Below are 16,614 nucleotides of genomic sequence, written 5' to 3' on the forward strand. Positions count from 1 at the left end.
AGAACATCTTTGAAAATAAGAGAACTTCTTGGAAGAATCAAGGAGTCTGGAGACAGGACAATTATGCCCATTAAAGATATAATCATGTGCCTCACAAAATTTGGATTGCTTTGAAAAGGAAAGATATGTAATTCACATTTCTGTTTTGAATATCCATCATATGCCACATTGCCATGAATATCGACTCTGGGGAGACAACATTTCTTGGATGTAATTTATCAGTGGAAGAGTTTGCTCCCCGAAGCAGGCAGTTAGCAGGAGTGGAGGATATCAACTCACATGAGTTGTGGGAAGGAAAGAGATAAATGTTAGCAAGACCTACAGTGTAAACAGAGAAAATCCATCAATTATTTGAAATGTGTATAGTAGCTGGTGTTCAACTTAGAGACAAAGTTTGAGGGGAAGAGAGGCTGGAAGATATCCTAGGTTAATGGAAGAGGAAAATATCTACAATAACCCTCAAAATTAAAATAATCTTAGAGAATGTAGTGAAACCTAAGCATGAGTTGAGAAGTCCATAGTTGTGAGTTTTGAAGAAAAGTTGGCAGATTGTTTAATCAAATGCCAATAAAAGGATCCCATGAAATTTTGTACTTCAGAGAAAAGCTAGAAGAGGGAACAAACTGAAATGAATTTCAGAGATCTGTGGATACATGGATTTATCCTTTGGCCTAAACAAAACTATCTTGTTAGAAATATTTGTTTTGCTTGTGGAATGGACCAGTGCATCTGATAAGCAAATAAATTCTAATGGGAGTTATTGGATTATGAGCATAATATTCATTCATATTTGCATAACGTCTTGCAGGCTGTTAACTGCAATGGAAATATTAAATATTTCACATTCATTTTATTTTAACTTGAAGTGTGATAGGAACACTAGTAGATAAGGTGACTTTGTGTTGCTTTATTACCTTATTGAAGTGAACACGGTTTATATCTGGATTGTTGTTCACTGACAGGACTAAAACTACAAGTTTGTATGCTTGCCTTTACTGGTCAGTGCATTGAGTATAGGAGTTGATAGGTCATGTTGTGTCTGTACAGGACATGGTTCGGCCATTTTTGGAGTATTGTGTACAATTCTGGATTCCCTCCTATAGGAAGGATGTGAAACTTGAAAAGGTTCAGAAAAGATTAACAAGGATGTTGTCAGGGTTGGAGGGTTTGAGCTATAGGGAGAGGCTGAATAGGTTGGGACTATTTTGCATGGAGTGTTGGAGGCTGAGTGGCGACCTTACAGAGGTTTATAAAATCATGAGGGGCATGTATAGGATAAATAGACATGGTCTTTTCTCTGGGGTGGGGGAGTCCAAAACTTAGAGGGCATAGGTTTACGGTGAGAGGGGAAAGATTTAAAAAGGGACATGAAGGGCAACTTTTTCACACAGAGGGTGTGGAATGAGCTGTTTGGAATGAGCTGACAGAGGAAGTGGTGGAGGCTGGTACAATTACAACATTTAAAAAGCATCTGGAAGGGTATATGAATCGGAAACATTTAGAGGGATATGGTCTAAATGCTGGCAAATGGGACTAGATTTATATAGGATGTCTGATCAGCAAGGATGAGCTGGACCAAAGGATCATTTTCTGTGCTGTACATCTCTATGACTCTATTAAAGTCCACAAAATCCTTGGTCTATGCTATAATAGTTAACTCTGGCATAAGTGGAGCAAGACACCAACCATTATAATCACAAAGCAGTGAACCCAACTGGAAAGTGTGAGGGCAATGTATAAGGAAAGGATATGTTCGGCCTTGAGATGTTGGACTCTGACCACCCTCCTTTGGCCAAATAGCCTGTCACCCAATATTAGGCTTGTGTTTTGGAGAATGGAAGCTTCAGCAAGGTACTGAAGCATTAACCCTCGTGAATGATCACTTTCTGAAGGTATAAAGTAGAAAAGGAGAAAAAATTGAAGAATAGTTTTCAGACAAATTTAGTTTCTACTTTATCTTTGATTTATGATATAAAGGTGCTGGAGTTGAACTGGGATGAGCAAAGTTAAAAATCAACTAGGTAAAAACAATGACTGCAGATGCTGGAAACCAGATTCTGGAGACAGAGTGGTGCATGGAAAAGCACAGCAGTTCAGGCAGCTTCTGAGGAGCAGGAAATTCAGACAACACCAGGTTAAAGTCCAACAGGTTTATTTGGAAGTACTAAGTTTTGGAGCGCTGCTCCTTCATCAGGCAGCTGTGGAGCAGGATCATGAGACACAGAATTTATAGCAAACGATCATTGTCATGCACTTAGCTGAAGCAATATATTGGACAAACGTTGATTGCCGTTAAGTCTTTCATCTTTTAGAATGGATTGCAGGTTTTGGTTCATTAATATGTAAATCCCAGAACTTCTTTCAAATCACATTCTTGCAATTGGTTAGATTAGATTAGATTACTTACAGTGTGGAAACAGGCACTTCGACCCAACAAGTCCACACTGACCCGCCAAAGTGCAACCCACCCATTCCCCTACATTTACCTCTTCACCTGACACTACAGGCAATTTAGGAGAAAGTGAGGACTGCAGATTCTGGAAACCAGAGTTGAAAAATGTGGTGCTGGAAAAACACAGCAGCATCCCAGGAGCAGGAGAATCGACATTTCGGGCACACATTCCTAAAGAAGGGCTTATGCCCGAAACGTCGATTCTCCTGCTCCTCGGATGCTGCCTGGCCTGCTGTGTTTTTCCAGCACCACATTTTTCAACTTAGTATGGCCAATTTACCTAACCTGCACATTTTTGGACTATGGGAGAAAACTGGAGCACCCAGAGGGAACCCACGCAGACACGGGGAGAATGTGCAAACTCCACACAGTCAGTCACCTGAGGTGGGAATTGAACCCGGGTCTCTGGCGCTGTGAGGCAGCAGTGCTAACCACTGTGCCATTGTGCTGCCCAAAATAAGTTAAGGTTTTATATTAAAAAAAAGTGACATTTCAGCTCAGACAATGCATTAAAGGTCTGAAGATAGTGTCTATCTGTATCCCAATCTTAAGTCAGACTGGTTCTATCCCCAAAGTAGGAATTTATGAGATGTTAAACGGATTGACTGCCTGCAGATTATGTAGTTTTTGAACAAAATAGAATGTATCTGGAATTACAATTCTGCAAATGCACATTCACTCCATAGACTTATTTTGTGTGTGTGCATGTATATGAGGGAGAGGAAAGCAGAGAGAGAGTGTGTGTGGGAGAGAGTGTGTGAGTGGAGTGTGTGTTTGTGCGTGTATGGGGGTTGTATGTGTGTGTCTGAGAGAGGGTCTGTGTGAGTGTGAGAGTGTCTCACACTTTAGGTGATTCCATTACACTATACACACACACACATACATACTCACACACTCACGCAGACCTTATCTCACACACAAGTTCTCCCTCAGACTCATATACATGCACACACACACTCTCACTCTCTCCCACACATATGCGCACTCTCCCTCCCCCCCCCTCTCTCACTCACACACACACACACACACACACACACACACAAGTCTGTGGGGTGAATTGGCATTTGCAATTCTGAAATTGCAATTGGAGAACCATTCAATTTTGTTCAAAAAGCACACAATCTGCAGGCAATCAATCCACATAACATTTTATAAATTCCTACTTTGGAAACAGAACCTATCTGAATCAAGATTGGGATACAGACAGACTCTAAGCTCACACCTTGAATGCATTGTCTGAGCTGAGATGTCACCTTTTTTTTAATAAAACCTTAACTTAGCTTGAGAATGTGATTTGAGAGGAGTTTTGGGATTTACATATTAATGAACCAAAACCTGCAACCCATTCTAAAAGATGAAAGACTTAACAGCAACCTAGGATTGGCAGCATCCAAGGAGCAGCAGAGTCAATGTTTCAAGTATAAGCTCTTCACTGCTTGGCTCTGATCTTCAGCATCTGCAGTCCTCACTTTCTCCTAGCAATCCAGGTTGTTCAATACATTGTATCAGCTGCACGTATGACACTGTGATCTTTTGCTATAAATTCTGTGTTTTATACTCCTGCTCCACAGCCCCCTGATGATGGAGCAGCGCTCAGAAAGTTAGTGCTTCCAAATTAACCTGTTGGACTATAACCTTGTTTTGTGTGAGTTTTAACTTTGATTTATGGAACACACTGAATCTGCTTATGTATTTTTTATTGAGTGTATGCTGCAGTTAATACATGACTTAATTGGAAGGATAACATAAAAATGTTTTTGGAACATTTTAATAACAACTGAAAAAACACATGAAGGAGGCAGGCACTGATATTAACTTACCGTTGATATATTGCGCTGAGAATCCCGGACACGTCTCATCTCTGGTGTGTCCAACACATAAGCTGCTCGACCTTGTACTTGCTTCCGGAAGCTGTCAGAGTATAGTATCTGTAAGAGGAAGAGGGAAATTGCTGAACAGACCATTCTGTACTAGAGTATCTCATTTCTCCATATTTACTTTACCTAGGTGCACAGTCGTGGTGATGATAGGGTTAGCTGTTTTGTTAGGAATAAGACTTAAGCAAGTTAATGAGATTAATTTTCAATCTTTGGCTTTGAGGTATAAGAGGGGAAAAAAAAACTTTGCTTCTGATTTACATTATAATGCTATGGGCCTCCTCAGCATGAATGATCTCCAAAGACAATTCGTATTAACAGTGGAGATGAATTTTTTAAGAATTATTTTGTCTATTACTCAATATTTTTGCATTTTTACTGGTACTTTTATATAAAATAAATTTTAAAAATAGCCAATCAAACTAGGACCATGATTTCATTCATTTTCTTATCAAACGTGGAAAAGATTTTGCTGCTTAAACTAAAAACATGTTCCTGGTCTCTGCTGCCAACATTCTTAGCCATAAATTATTTGATTATCCCCCTATGGTTTACAGAAGGCACCTTGTCCCAGTTTGGTGCTGCCATTGTTTATGAGTTTGGCATTGCAAACTACAAGGACCCTGCACCAAAGAAGGGTGACCTCATAGAGGTTTATAAAATCATGAGGGGCATGGTTAGGATAAATAGACAAAGTCTTTTCCCTGGGGTGGGGGAGTCCTGAACTAGACGGCATAGGTTTAGGCTGAGAGGGGAAAGATTTAAAAGGGTTCTAAGGGGCAACTTTTTCACACAGAGGGTGGTGTGTGTATGGAATGGGCTGCCAGAGGAAGTAGTGGTGGCTGGTACAACTGCAACATTTAAAAGGCATCTGGATGGGTATACGAATAGGAAGGGTTTTGAGGAATTTGGGCCAAATTCTGGCAAATGGGACTAGATTAGGTTAGGACATCTGGTCGGCACAGACGAGTTGGACCAAAGGGTCTGTTTCCATGCTGTACGTCTCTATAACAGGTAAGCATGATAGTAAACAATTTTGTTAAGTTATTCGTCACAAGAATTCTGCTTTCAAAGGATTTGTAGGACATGAAAGCCATAACATGACATTAAAACAGAGAACATACTATTTATTAGGAATTAGAAAACTAAAAAGAAATGAAAAAGGCACAATCCAAAAGGTAAAAGTGCAAGGAAACGGGGTTGGATTGAGCACGACCAATTGTTGGACTAGAATGGAATGTCCTTCTGACAATACAGGTTTTAGGTGCATTCAAGTCACAATTTAATAGTAAACTGTGAGTGTTCGAACATAATAAAGATACACATTGGTGGGCACTATGTTTTGTTTTTCTCATCCCTCCCTTTCCTTGTATTCAACTGGCCTGCACATAGATGTAAGGACAAGATTGGAAGAGACCTCCCAGCTAACAAGAAAACAAAACACTTCAAGAGTGGGGTCATGGACCAACCACAAAGTTTCATGGGTATTATTTTGTTTCCCATGTTTTTTATAGTGTCTAATTTTCCATGATGTTTTATTTTATTTTGAAAAGCTAAGTAAATGACAGACAACTAAGTAATAACACCTCAATTAAAGATGTCTTTCTGTGCTTTCCCTCTCACATTAACAAAATGAGCTGGATTTGAGAGGCACCAATTAAACATCGCATCGCTCTTATGTATAATCTTAGTTTTTTTTGTCAGTGGGCCTTTGGAGTACCAGTAGTTATAGTGAAAATGCCATGGTTATTATGGTATTAAGAATGAGAAAGGAGGAAAGAAGCATTAGCAAAAAAATGGGGAAAAGTTAGAATGCGAAAGGAAAACAGTGAATTTTTTTTTCTTAAACTTAAATACCGAGCTAATATTTTCTTGATTGCGTTTAACGCGCTGCATCTCTGGGGTGTACACCACAGCGATTCCTTTACCCAGGTTCTCTTTGTATAAGACCTGCAGAAGTAAAGCACCCAAAATGAAGATCGTGTTCAATACTCACCAGAAATAAATCTCGATGAGGTTAAAAATGAAGGTTGAGAAGTTTAAAAAAATAAGATGTTAACAAAAATTAGTTTCTATTAAAGTAAAAATGAAACAGCTTTAGCGAAAATGTAGTGGATGAGAAAAAGTGGTCAGGGCTATGCCAAAATTTGGTTTCAGAGAATGGAATTACCCATTCCTGATTACAAATACTACCCAAGCAGGCAGTCAGAAATTCATTCTTATGAGCACCAAATGCAAGCATTTGCAGCACACTATCTGTACGTTCAATTAGTCTGAATCAAAAATATCTTAGATGGTGTTTATTCTGGAGGTAAAAACAACAATTACATTGCCCAGATAGCCGATAGAACAATCATAAACAGATATTTTTAATGAATGAGAATTTATGCTTTTCCAAACATAGGTAGATTAAAGACAAAGTGAATTTGTATTCTGATGTTGGCAAATTTGTTTGCTACTTTCCTAGTATGCTTTTCTCATGCACGCCCAATAATATTTGGAATCCAAACTGATATGTGAACTAGGATCATTTCAGATTTCACAGAAGATTATTATAGCTAGAACCTGTTTGTGCTGATGGAGCAGCAAAGGGCTAATGCTGTGCAATAAAATGTTGATTAAAAAAATTGGAACTGAAGATATGGCTTGGGCATATCAAGCATTGAGCACTGAATCCAACAGAGAATTGAATTCAGCAAATCTCTGAATCCCGAGGAACACTGATTTCAAAATAGCCTGAATCCAGTGAACAGCTAGTTCTAAAGACGTCAAGTCCAATGAAGTACTGATTCTGAAAGGATAACAATACTTTGTGCTACCTTTGATCTTTGTATAACATTACAGATTGATTTTCTAAAAGTTACTTGAAAAACCAGATTCTGAAAACTGCCTTCTTTCTCTTTAGAGAATCCCTTAAAGTTGGCACAGCCCTGGTTTAAGCTCCACAAAAAAATACTCATTTAAAAAAAATTAGAAAAATGTAAATATAAACATACAGGATATTAAGCAAGTGAAAACAATTGAAATGGTATGACTTGTGTTTAGTGCTGTGGGAAGCTGAAATTACAGGTTAGCACAGAGAATTAAAACCAACAGCTACCGAGCTAATGTTCTTCTGTGTCTCTTTTACACGCTTCACCTCAGGCAGGTCAGAGATTGCAGTTCCTTTCCCAATACCTTCCTTGTATTTGATCTACAGAGTGTGTAGATCAGAAAAGAAAAGGACAACCTGTCAGCACATGACAAACAGTAACACACAGACCCACATAAACTGCAACAAGTTACACAGTTCAAGTAGTAAGGAGTTGAACTGATGAATTGGTACATTACTGAAACATCAATTAACTAGAGTCAAAGTAATCACAAACTATCAAAGGAAAATGCAGTTCTGAAGTTCAATGTGATGTTCATATGAAATGAAGCAAATTGATAATAAAAAGTTCATTAGTTGGAAAATTAGTTAGTTAAAATCAAACTTACGAACATGTTTTGCAGAAAGATCACTTTAAAAGGGAGACAACCAGTCATGGTGAAATTCCTGATATTTCCATCACTGAAAGAAATCTCACAATTATGCCCCACAATGCCCTTCAGCATAATTGGCATAATTTCACTGACAACTTGACTCCCACATAACCATAAGTACTGAAGCTGGAATGCAATAAGTTTACTGCTGATGATTTTATTGATAAGGTCCAAGGGTGCATGTAGAGAGGCCATGAAATCTCTGCTTACTTGGTATACCAGCTGCCACAAATACACACAACCACCTCCTCCAGGCTCAGAGGAATTGTGGCAGTGGTATTGTCCTTGCTCCTGGACCTGAAGGCCTGAGTTTAAGTCCCATCTGCTCCAGAGGTGTGCAATAACATCTCTGAACAGGTTTATTAGAAAAGTATGTCCTCCAGGCTCAGGAGCAGAAATTCTCATGTCCTCTGTTTGGCCCCAGTCCCTTCTTGCCTTATAAAATGACAAAAAATATAGCCTTTTTCTTCAGCTGGTTTTGCCACAGATACAGAAGGAGATTGTCAAAATTGATGTGGAGAATTCCCCTTGGCCATTTCTCAGATATATTGCTATCAATGCCAAAACTAATTGCAGGAAATTGAGGCAACGTCTTGCAATTCAAGTTGATGGTTAATTGCTACGGTCAAAATAGTTTTGAAAGAATGTCAAACCAAACTTCAAATGTGAACAATTAAAAAGCAGAACTTTAATTCCAAGGAGCTCTGCATCTGAAATTCAAATTTAGATTACAAACATGCTCTGACTGATTTTGTATTTAAAAGCCTTTTGAGTTAATTGACATGTGTACTCTAGATGTAATGTGCAATAAAGCTGCATTGCTGTTAACTGTAACTATGGCATGTTATGAAGAAGATCAGGACAACCAACATACCCCCATCACAACCGGCATTCTTAGTTGTCTCTCAGTGAAATTGTCTTCACAGAGACACACAAACTTCAGTTGCTTCCACAAAAATCTCAAAAAGTTAGAACATCATTACCTTGACGAAAACAAAGTTGATATTAATTTCAAAAGTTTCTGTTTCAGCAATCAGGGGAAATCTGTTAAAATGACAGTGAGAAGGCAACTGCAGAAAAGGAGGACATTGTATGAGTGATGTTTTAGTGCTTTGAATGGTTGGGTGACAAAGAGGGAAGATCATGGGTTAACACAGGGATCAAACCAACAGCTACCGAGCTGATGTTCTTCTGTGTTTCCTTCACACGCTGCACCTCAGGCAGGTCAGAGATTGCTGTTCCTTGACCAACATTTTCCTTGTATTTGATCTACAAAATGTGCAGATCGGGGAGGAAAGGACAAACAATAAGCATATGACAAACAAACAACAACAATGTGCATTTACATAGAACCCAAACAATAAAAATGTCCCATGGTGCTTCAGATAAGCAAATATTGAACAAAATTTGACATGGATCTACATAAGTGGCAAAAAAATAGAGAAGGTAAATTTTAATGAGTTTCTTAGCATTGGAAAGAGAGATAGACAGAAAGATTTGAAGAGGAATTCTGAACTATAATAACAGAAATTTCAAATGAACAATGTCAAGTCACAATCTGTACGACACTGTGGATTGGATTCTCTATCCAGTGCCGAACAATAACCAGTTTGCCATCAATTGTCATTAACCAGAAAGCAGTCTCTATTTCATTCTCACTCTGAGGTGTGTACATACCATGGCAACAAGGAAAGAGCTACAAATGGACTTAGCACAGGACAGGGAAGGAAAAAAATTCAATCAGAAATGCTCTAGTGTCCATTCAGCAGCCTGTGCTTCTGAAAATCAAGGTGAAGCTTGATTGCACATTTGAATGGCAACCCTAAAATCTAAGCACACACCCTTGTCTAACATGGCACATAGCTGCCAGAGCATGAATATATAATGCAAATTGGTACATTTCAAAAATCAATATGGATTCAAAAATCTGTAAAACATCCTATAAGTTCTGATCTGCAGATAATAAGACTTAAATGTTAGCTTTGAGGTTCTAATTCAAATTCCATCGGCGTTCAAAAGCCTGCTTTCCGGCCACTTTCTTGAAACCTACATAATTCACGTTTTAGATGCTGCACTGATATTGCAATCGTGGCTTTTTTTTTTACTGCTGCCATTTAGTTTATTTTCTCTCTCCACAGCTTTGTAAGCTCTTGAAAAAATATTGCTTACACATTAAGATTTCACCCCACAATGAAATATACATCTCAAAATTGATAAAGCGTATATTTCACAAAAATAGTTTCACAGATTTTGTAAAAAGTTACATAAATTTCAAAAGCCATTGCTGTTTACTAGTAGGAAATTTTGGATAGGGGGAAATCATGAGTTTTTAAAAAAAGGGAATCAAACTAGCAACTACCGAGCTGATGTTCTTCTGTGTCTCCTTCACACGCTGCACCTCAGGCAGGTCGGAGATTGCAGTTCCTTGACCAACATTTTCCTTGTATTTGATCTACAAAGTGTGCAGATCGAGGAGGAAAGGACAAACAGTAAGCACATAACAAACAAGAAACAAAACAACCAGCATTTGCATCTGGCCTTTAATGTCCCAATGTACCACATTGGTCCTATTACCAGTTAACAAACTTTGACAACAAACCACTTGAAGCAACGTTACGGCAGAAGGGACATTTGTTAAGGAATATCTTGTAGGAGGAAAGAGAGGAGAAAGGTATGCAATTCCTGGCACAGTAACAGGTTGACTTTTTACTCAAATGAAGTCAAGTCACAGACCGCACCAAACGATGTGTGTAATTCTTTTCCTTTGGCCTGGTTAATAAGGTCATCAAGCAGTTTTACATTGACTCACACTTGCTTTAATTCCCTATCTATATTACCACAATAACAAATATCCTGTGCAGGGAGGGTCTTTGCATCCCGGAGGCTACAGAAGAAAATCTACATCAGCATTACCAATGATGGAGTTAATCCAGCAATTTCTGCTTCCACAAAGTTGGAATGAAGATTCATAGTGATATTCACACTATTGAATGGTCTACTTATTAAGGATAGCTACTTGATAAACTACTGTGATGAACTGGTACAGAAGCATGAATCCATACCACAATGTCAGTCTCCCAATTCAGCAAAGGAGGACAGCAGAATGAAGGGAATAAAATATGTGTTCCATCAATTTGCACTCTCTAGGCCAGAAGGGGAATTGTAGCTTTTGCTAATGAAAATATGATTTGTTTGGGCCAAAATTAATCTGTATTCAAAAATCTTAAATGTTAAAATTATAATTCAGCAGTAAAAAAGGATTAAATGAAAACTTTGAGCTTCGGATTCAATCCCATCAAAATGGAATGATTTACTTGTTTTCCTACTGTTTCTTTTGGAGCTGCATAATTTACACTTTAGCTGCTACTTTCACATTCTAATCATAGGTTTGTTATGTTAATTTTGGTGTACTTTCTGAATACAATCTGCAACTTAAAATCTGACAAAAATGCGTTACTTATTTTTCAATTTCGAAAATTTATAAGTTTCAAAACTGAAAGGAACATTGAAAAAAATTCCATCAAAACGTTCAAAAATGTTTTTTTCAAATGGTAAGAGGAAAAGCAATGGGTGGAAGATGGGTTAAAAGGGAGATCATATCAACAGCTACCGAGCTGATGTTCTTCTGTGTCTCCTTCACACGCTGCACCTCAGGCAGATCAGAGATTGCTGTTCCTTGACCAATATTTTCCTTGTATTTGATCTACAAAATGTGCAGATCGGGGAGGAAAGGACAAACTGTAAGCACATGACAAACAAACAACAACTAGCATTTATATAGCACATTTACCATAGTAAACTGCAGCAACACATTTCACAGGATACAATATCAAACAGAAAGAAACACATAAGTAATCATTAGAGTAGAAACAGGGGAACTTGAAGAACGGATTAAAGGAGGAAAGATAGAGGTTATGGGGTATTTTCAGAGCTGTAGTAACATGTAAATGTCAATCACAGACTGCAGCACACCACACATTGGAATCTCCCTCATTGGCCTGATAGGTAAAAGCATCATTCAGCCTAGCACCAATAGAGTTGAGTAGCTTGAATACCTACTATCTGAACTATTACCCATTATGTAAGATTATGGATGTAAGGTGACCTGGGGTTCCTGATGGGCGGTTGGCAGAATGTGAATCTACACCTCAGTATGAGTCAGCCCCTTCAGCAAAGGGAGGCAGAAAGTGGGAAATAACATCGATGTAACATCATACGATACATGCCTAGTCATATAAAAGGGACTGCAAGTCAAGTTTGCAAATAATATTTTCATTATGTAGTCGCGAATCTCTGAGTACCTTCAACACTAATAATTTAATTTTTAAATATCGTCTAGCTCTTTCATTAAAATGAATTGCATTGTTTGTTTACTAATTTGCCTTCATATAACTTATAGACCTAACACAGGTTTGAAATTGATCATTTGAATTTTAGTAGAAACACAAAATATAAAAATGTTGTATTTAAGATGAAGAAAACAACATGATAAAACAGTGCAACCTTATCATTAAAGAAATAATAACAATTTCAAACAGATTTCTTTGTCAAGAACTTGTGGCTTGATATGGATTATTTAAAATTCTTAAGATGCTAAAAGTGAAGGTCTGGAGTTCTGTATCTCTAATGGAATTCTGATTGATAGATCTCAAAAATTAATCAGCATTTAATGAACTAAACTCTGATGTAGAGATAATAAAAGTTTGGGGCTAAATTAGTATTTCCTACAATATCAGTCATCCCCTTTAGCAAAGGAGAGGAGAAAGAATGGATTAAAGTAGATCTTAGCATACTAAGGTTCAGTTTCAAATTTCAATTTGCTAAAGTCTGTTTTCCCCACTGTTTGCTGGAAACTGTGTAATATATCCAATAATTACTGTATTACTATTAAGATCACCATTTGTGATGTTGAATTTTCCTTACTTTCTTAATGCAATGTATTAGAATATCTGATCAAAGCTGACACATTAACTCTTCCCCCTTCAAATATATATAAAATGTCAACAAGGAGTTCAAAAACTGAAGTAAACTTTGCAAAAACGTTTGTAAAATTAGAAAAGGTTAAAATAAACTTGAAGAAAGGCTAGAAAATGAATTGATGCTCATTGCGTTTAGTGGTAAGAAATATTGCATAGTAAAAAAAGCAAGGGTAAATCTTAGGTTAAAAAAGGGGGAAATCAAATTGGCAGCTACCGAGCTGATGTTTTTCTGTGTTTCCTTCACACGCTGCACCTCAGGCAGCTCAGAGATTGCAGTTCCTTGGCCAACATTTTCCTTGTATTTGATCTACATGGTGTGCAGATCAGGGAGGAGAAGACAAACTGTAAGCATATGACAAACAACGACAACTGGCACTTGCATAGCACCTTCAACATAGTACATTCACATTGTCCTACATAACAGAAACCATCAAGAAAATGTGACACCAAAGCATATTAAACAATCAAGGACAGAGGAGGAAGGTTTTTTATAGTCATATAAAAAAGATTGAGAGGCTGGAGAGGTTTAGGGTGGGAATTCCAGATTTAGAGTAACATGTGGACATTATATACAAATGAGGTCAGGCATATAACTTGCATCATGCGACATATTGAAATCTATTTCATTAGCCTCACGGGCAAAGGGATCAGTCAATCTAGCACGAACAGAAAAAAAACCAATAAACAGCCTTCGTTCAATTGCAGATCAGTTTTGAACAATTAGTGATAGCAAAATATGATGCACTTTAATGGGAAATGCCAATGCAGATATCTGTCCAGCAATTTCTGCTTCTTCAAAGCCAGGATGAAGCCTTGAATTGATGTTTCTGCATTTTAATAGTCCATCCATGATCCAAGTTCACAAAAAGGGCTATTTGAGTGAGATGATGTTGGTCATTGCAGTGTGATTCCACCCCAAAATATCAGGCAGCCCCTTTAACAAAGGACATCAGGAGGAGAGCATTTAAGTATATATTACTCTACGTCAAATTATTCTGTGCAGGTGTATTAGGGAACGGTAGGTTTCACCAATGAAATTCTGAACTGTAGTTCTCAAAGTTAATGTCGATTTAAAACCATAAAAATCAAATTCTGATGTGGAAGTAATAAAATTAATGGGATAAACATTAACTTTGAGATTATAATATAAATTGGTTAAAAAAATCTTTTTTGTAAGCTGTATAAATCTATGTTGTAGTCATTGTATTCATATTACAATCAGGTTTTTGTTATGTAGATATTAATTTCCTTTCAATGCATTGCATTTAATGGCAAAAGAAATTTCTTTCACTCCAATAATATAGAAATGTCAAAACTGATTAATAAAAAATCTTTTTGAGTAAGTTCCACAAAATGTTTCAAGAATTAGAAAAAGTTAAATTGAAAGTGAAAAAATTGACTTGAAAAAAAATTACATTAATTGTGTTTATTGATAGGAAATGTTGGGTAGTAAGATGTGAGGTAAATCTTAGGTTAAAAAAAGGGGGAAAAATTGGCAGCTACCGAGCTAATGTTCTTCTGTGTCTCCTTCACACGCTGCACCTCAGGCAAGTCAGAGATTGCAGTTCCTTGACCAACATTTTCCTTGTATTTGATCTACAAAATGTGTCATTTGGGGAGGAAAGGACAGACTGTAAGTACATGACAAACAAACAATGACAGCTATTATGCAGCACCATAAGATGTCTCAAGGTATTTCACAGGACACTTTACCAAACAAGATTGGACAGTGGAGAAACATAATGCAACATTAAGGCAGACAAGGTAGGTTTTAAGGAGTGTTTTAAATGGGGCAGAAAAGTGGAGAAGTTTAGGGAGAGAATCTAGACCTGCAGTAAACATTTTACAAACAAGCTTAAGTCATATACTGAACTAACCAACACAGAATTCTCCCCTTTGACCAAGTGAGTAAAGGTAACAGCCAGTCTCGAACTAATTCATACAAACCAGCAAGTGCCATTGTGTTAGTTCCCAGTTGGTTTTGTGAGATTAATTTGAGACACATGAAGTGCTATACCAGCTTTAGTATATCAAAGGCTGGAAGGGAATCTCAATGTGGATGATTAACCAGAAATTTCCACTTCCGCAAAGCCAGAATGAAACTTTATAGTGATACTCCCACTGTTGCATAGCCTACCCATATTGAAAGAGCCACTTGGGTGACATGGGTGTTAGGCTGTTGGTTCATGTATCTATATTACAATATCAGTTAGCCCCTTCAGCAAAGGAGGGAAGAAAGTACATGTTATAACAAACCATGCATTATAGACACAACAAAAATGATGGGTTTCTTCAGTAAAATTCTGATTGCATATCCTGTAATATATTGAAAAGGGCATTGTGCATTTTGTCCACTTGATACTACCATACACATATGTATCAGCAGAGGGAGTCTACTAGAAAGAAATAAAAAAAAGGTTTATGTTTAACAGCTCATGCAGTTCTAATTCCACACATCCCTGGCTGCACAGATAACAGTTTCAATTCCTAAAGCTTCATGATATTTCAAAATTGATCCCGGTTCACGAACCTCAATTTATAAGTTCTCACTCAGAGATGAGAGAAGTACAGAACTGGACTTCAATTTTGTGGTTCTGATACAAAATCTATAAAGATGCTCAAGTCTGTTTACCTGTTGATTTCTGTAAACTACGATTTTAGAATCTATAGATGCTGTACTCACTTTATGATCATGGTTTCGTTACTTTGTTTATTGTCCGTAAAGCATGACAAAGCATTTCTTATCAATTATGTTTCACCTTGAGTAAGATATAAATCTTAAAAAATTACAAGAAAGCCTGCATATGCCAAAAATATCAACTGATGAATGTTAAAATAGTCGTGAAAACAGGTGACAAAAATGTAATTAATAAGAAGAAAACATTGGATCAAAAATCGCGAGAGTTGGTGGGAAGATAATGGGTTTATAAAAAAAGGGAATCAAACTGTCAACTACCAAACTGATGTTCTTCTGTGTTTCCTTCACACGCTTCACCTCAGGCAGGTCAGAAATTGCAGTTCCTTGACCAACATTTTCCTTGTATTTGATCTACAAAGTGTGGTGATTAGGGAGGAAAGGACAGACTGTAAGCACATGACAAACAAATAACAAAAATATCAGTATTTATATAGCACCTTTATTGTAGTAAAACCTGCCAAAGGTGCTTCAGAGGAACTATTATAAAACAAAACTCAACATTGAAGCACATAAGGCAACAGGGAACTAAAGCGAAGTGAGTTTTAAGGGTGCTTCAAAGGACAAAAGAACATATAAGAACAGAGGGAGGAGGGAATTCCAGGTCTACAATAACACGTAGACTTTATATGAACAATTACAAGTCACAGACTGACACTGTACATTACATTCTCCCAAATAACATTGCACATTGGAATCTTCCTCAGTGACCAAGTGGAGAGAATTATTCTGGTAAATCATAGCAATTTTAGTTTAGCTGCAGAAACATGTAGAGAAACCATAACCAGCTTCAGACACTCTGTGATAGGGATTGAAAACTCATTCCAAAAGGCCAGTGTTGATGCCTATTCATCAATTTCCATTCCTGCAAATTCTGCGTTGGCAGCTTAGGGATTGTTCCACGGTTGAATAGCCCATTATCTAATCTAGAATCTAGAAGAGGAGGGCCACTTGCTTGAATGGGTGAGGGTCTGCTGGAGCAGGAACCTAATCCACAAATACCATTTGGCCTTGACAACCAAGGAAGGCAGAGAAAGAGAAATAAAGTATACTTTACAGCAGACTGCAGGCCAAAAAGGTCAACTA

General features: G+C 37.5%; 1 protein-coding gene across 41 annotated transcripts in view; it reads right to left on the reverse strand.

Moving 5' to 3' along the window:
* neb (nebulin) overlaps window positions 1-16,614 on the reverse strand; it is a 293,069-nt gene that overhangs the window by 12,485 nt on the left and 263,970 nt on the right. For 14 of the 41 annotated variants that reach the window (XM_072579807.1, XM_072579845.1, XM_072579844.1 and 11 more), the window contains 9 exons: window positions 15,790-15,882; window positions 14,337-14,429; window positions 13,048-13,140; window positions 11,465-11,557; window positions 10,214-10,306; window positions 9,031-9,123; window positions 7,430-7,522; window positions 6,187-6,279; window positions 4,273-4,380 (listed from right to left, as the gene is read on the reverse strand). In XM_072579807.1, coding sequence (XP_072435908.1) covers window positions 4,273-4,380; window positions 6,187-6,279; window positions 7,430-7,522; window positions 9,031-9,123; window positions 10,214-10,306; window positions 11,465-11,557; window positions 13,048-13,140; window positions 14,337-14,429; window positions 15,790-15,882 — 852 coding nt within the window. The remainder of the gene's footprint in view (window positions 1-4,272; window positions 4,381-6,186; window positions 6,280-7,429; window positions 7,523-9,030; window positions 9,124-10,213; window positions 10,307-11,464; window positions 11,558-13,047; window positions 13,141-14,336; window positions 14,430-15,789; window positions 15,883-16,614) is intronic. The other 27 variants (XM_072579842.1, XM_072579840.1, XM_072579839.1 and 24 more) reach the window with 17 other exon arrangements.

The sequence above is a fragment of the Chiloscyllium punctatum genome, chromosome 10 (assembly GCF_047496795.1).
Source record: "Chiloscyllium punctatum isolate Juve2018m chromosome 10, sChiPun1.3, whole genome shotgun sequence".
In the NCBI taxonomy this organism is placed as follows: domain Eukaryota; kingdom Metazoa; phylum Chordata; class Chondrichthyes; order Orectolobiformes; family Hemiscylliidae; genus Chiloscyllium; species Chiloscyllium punctatum.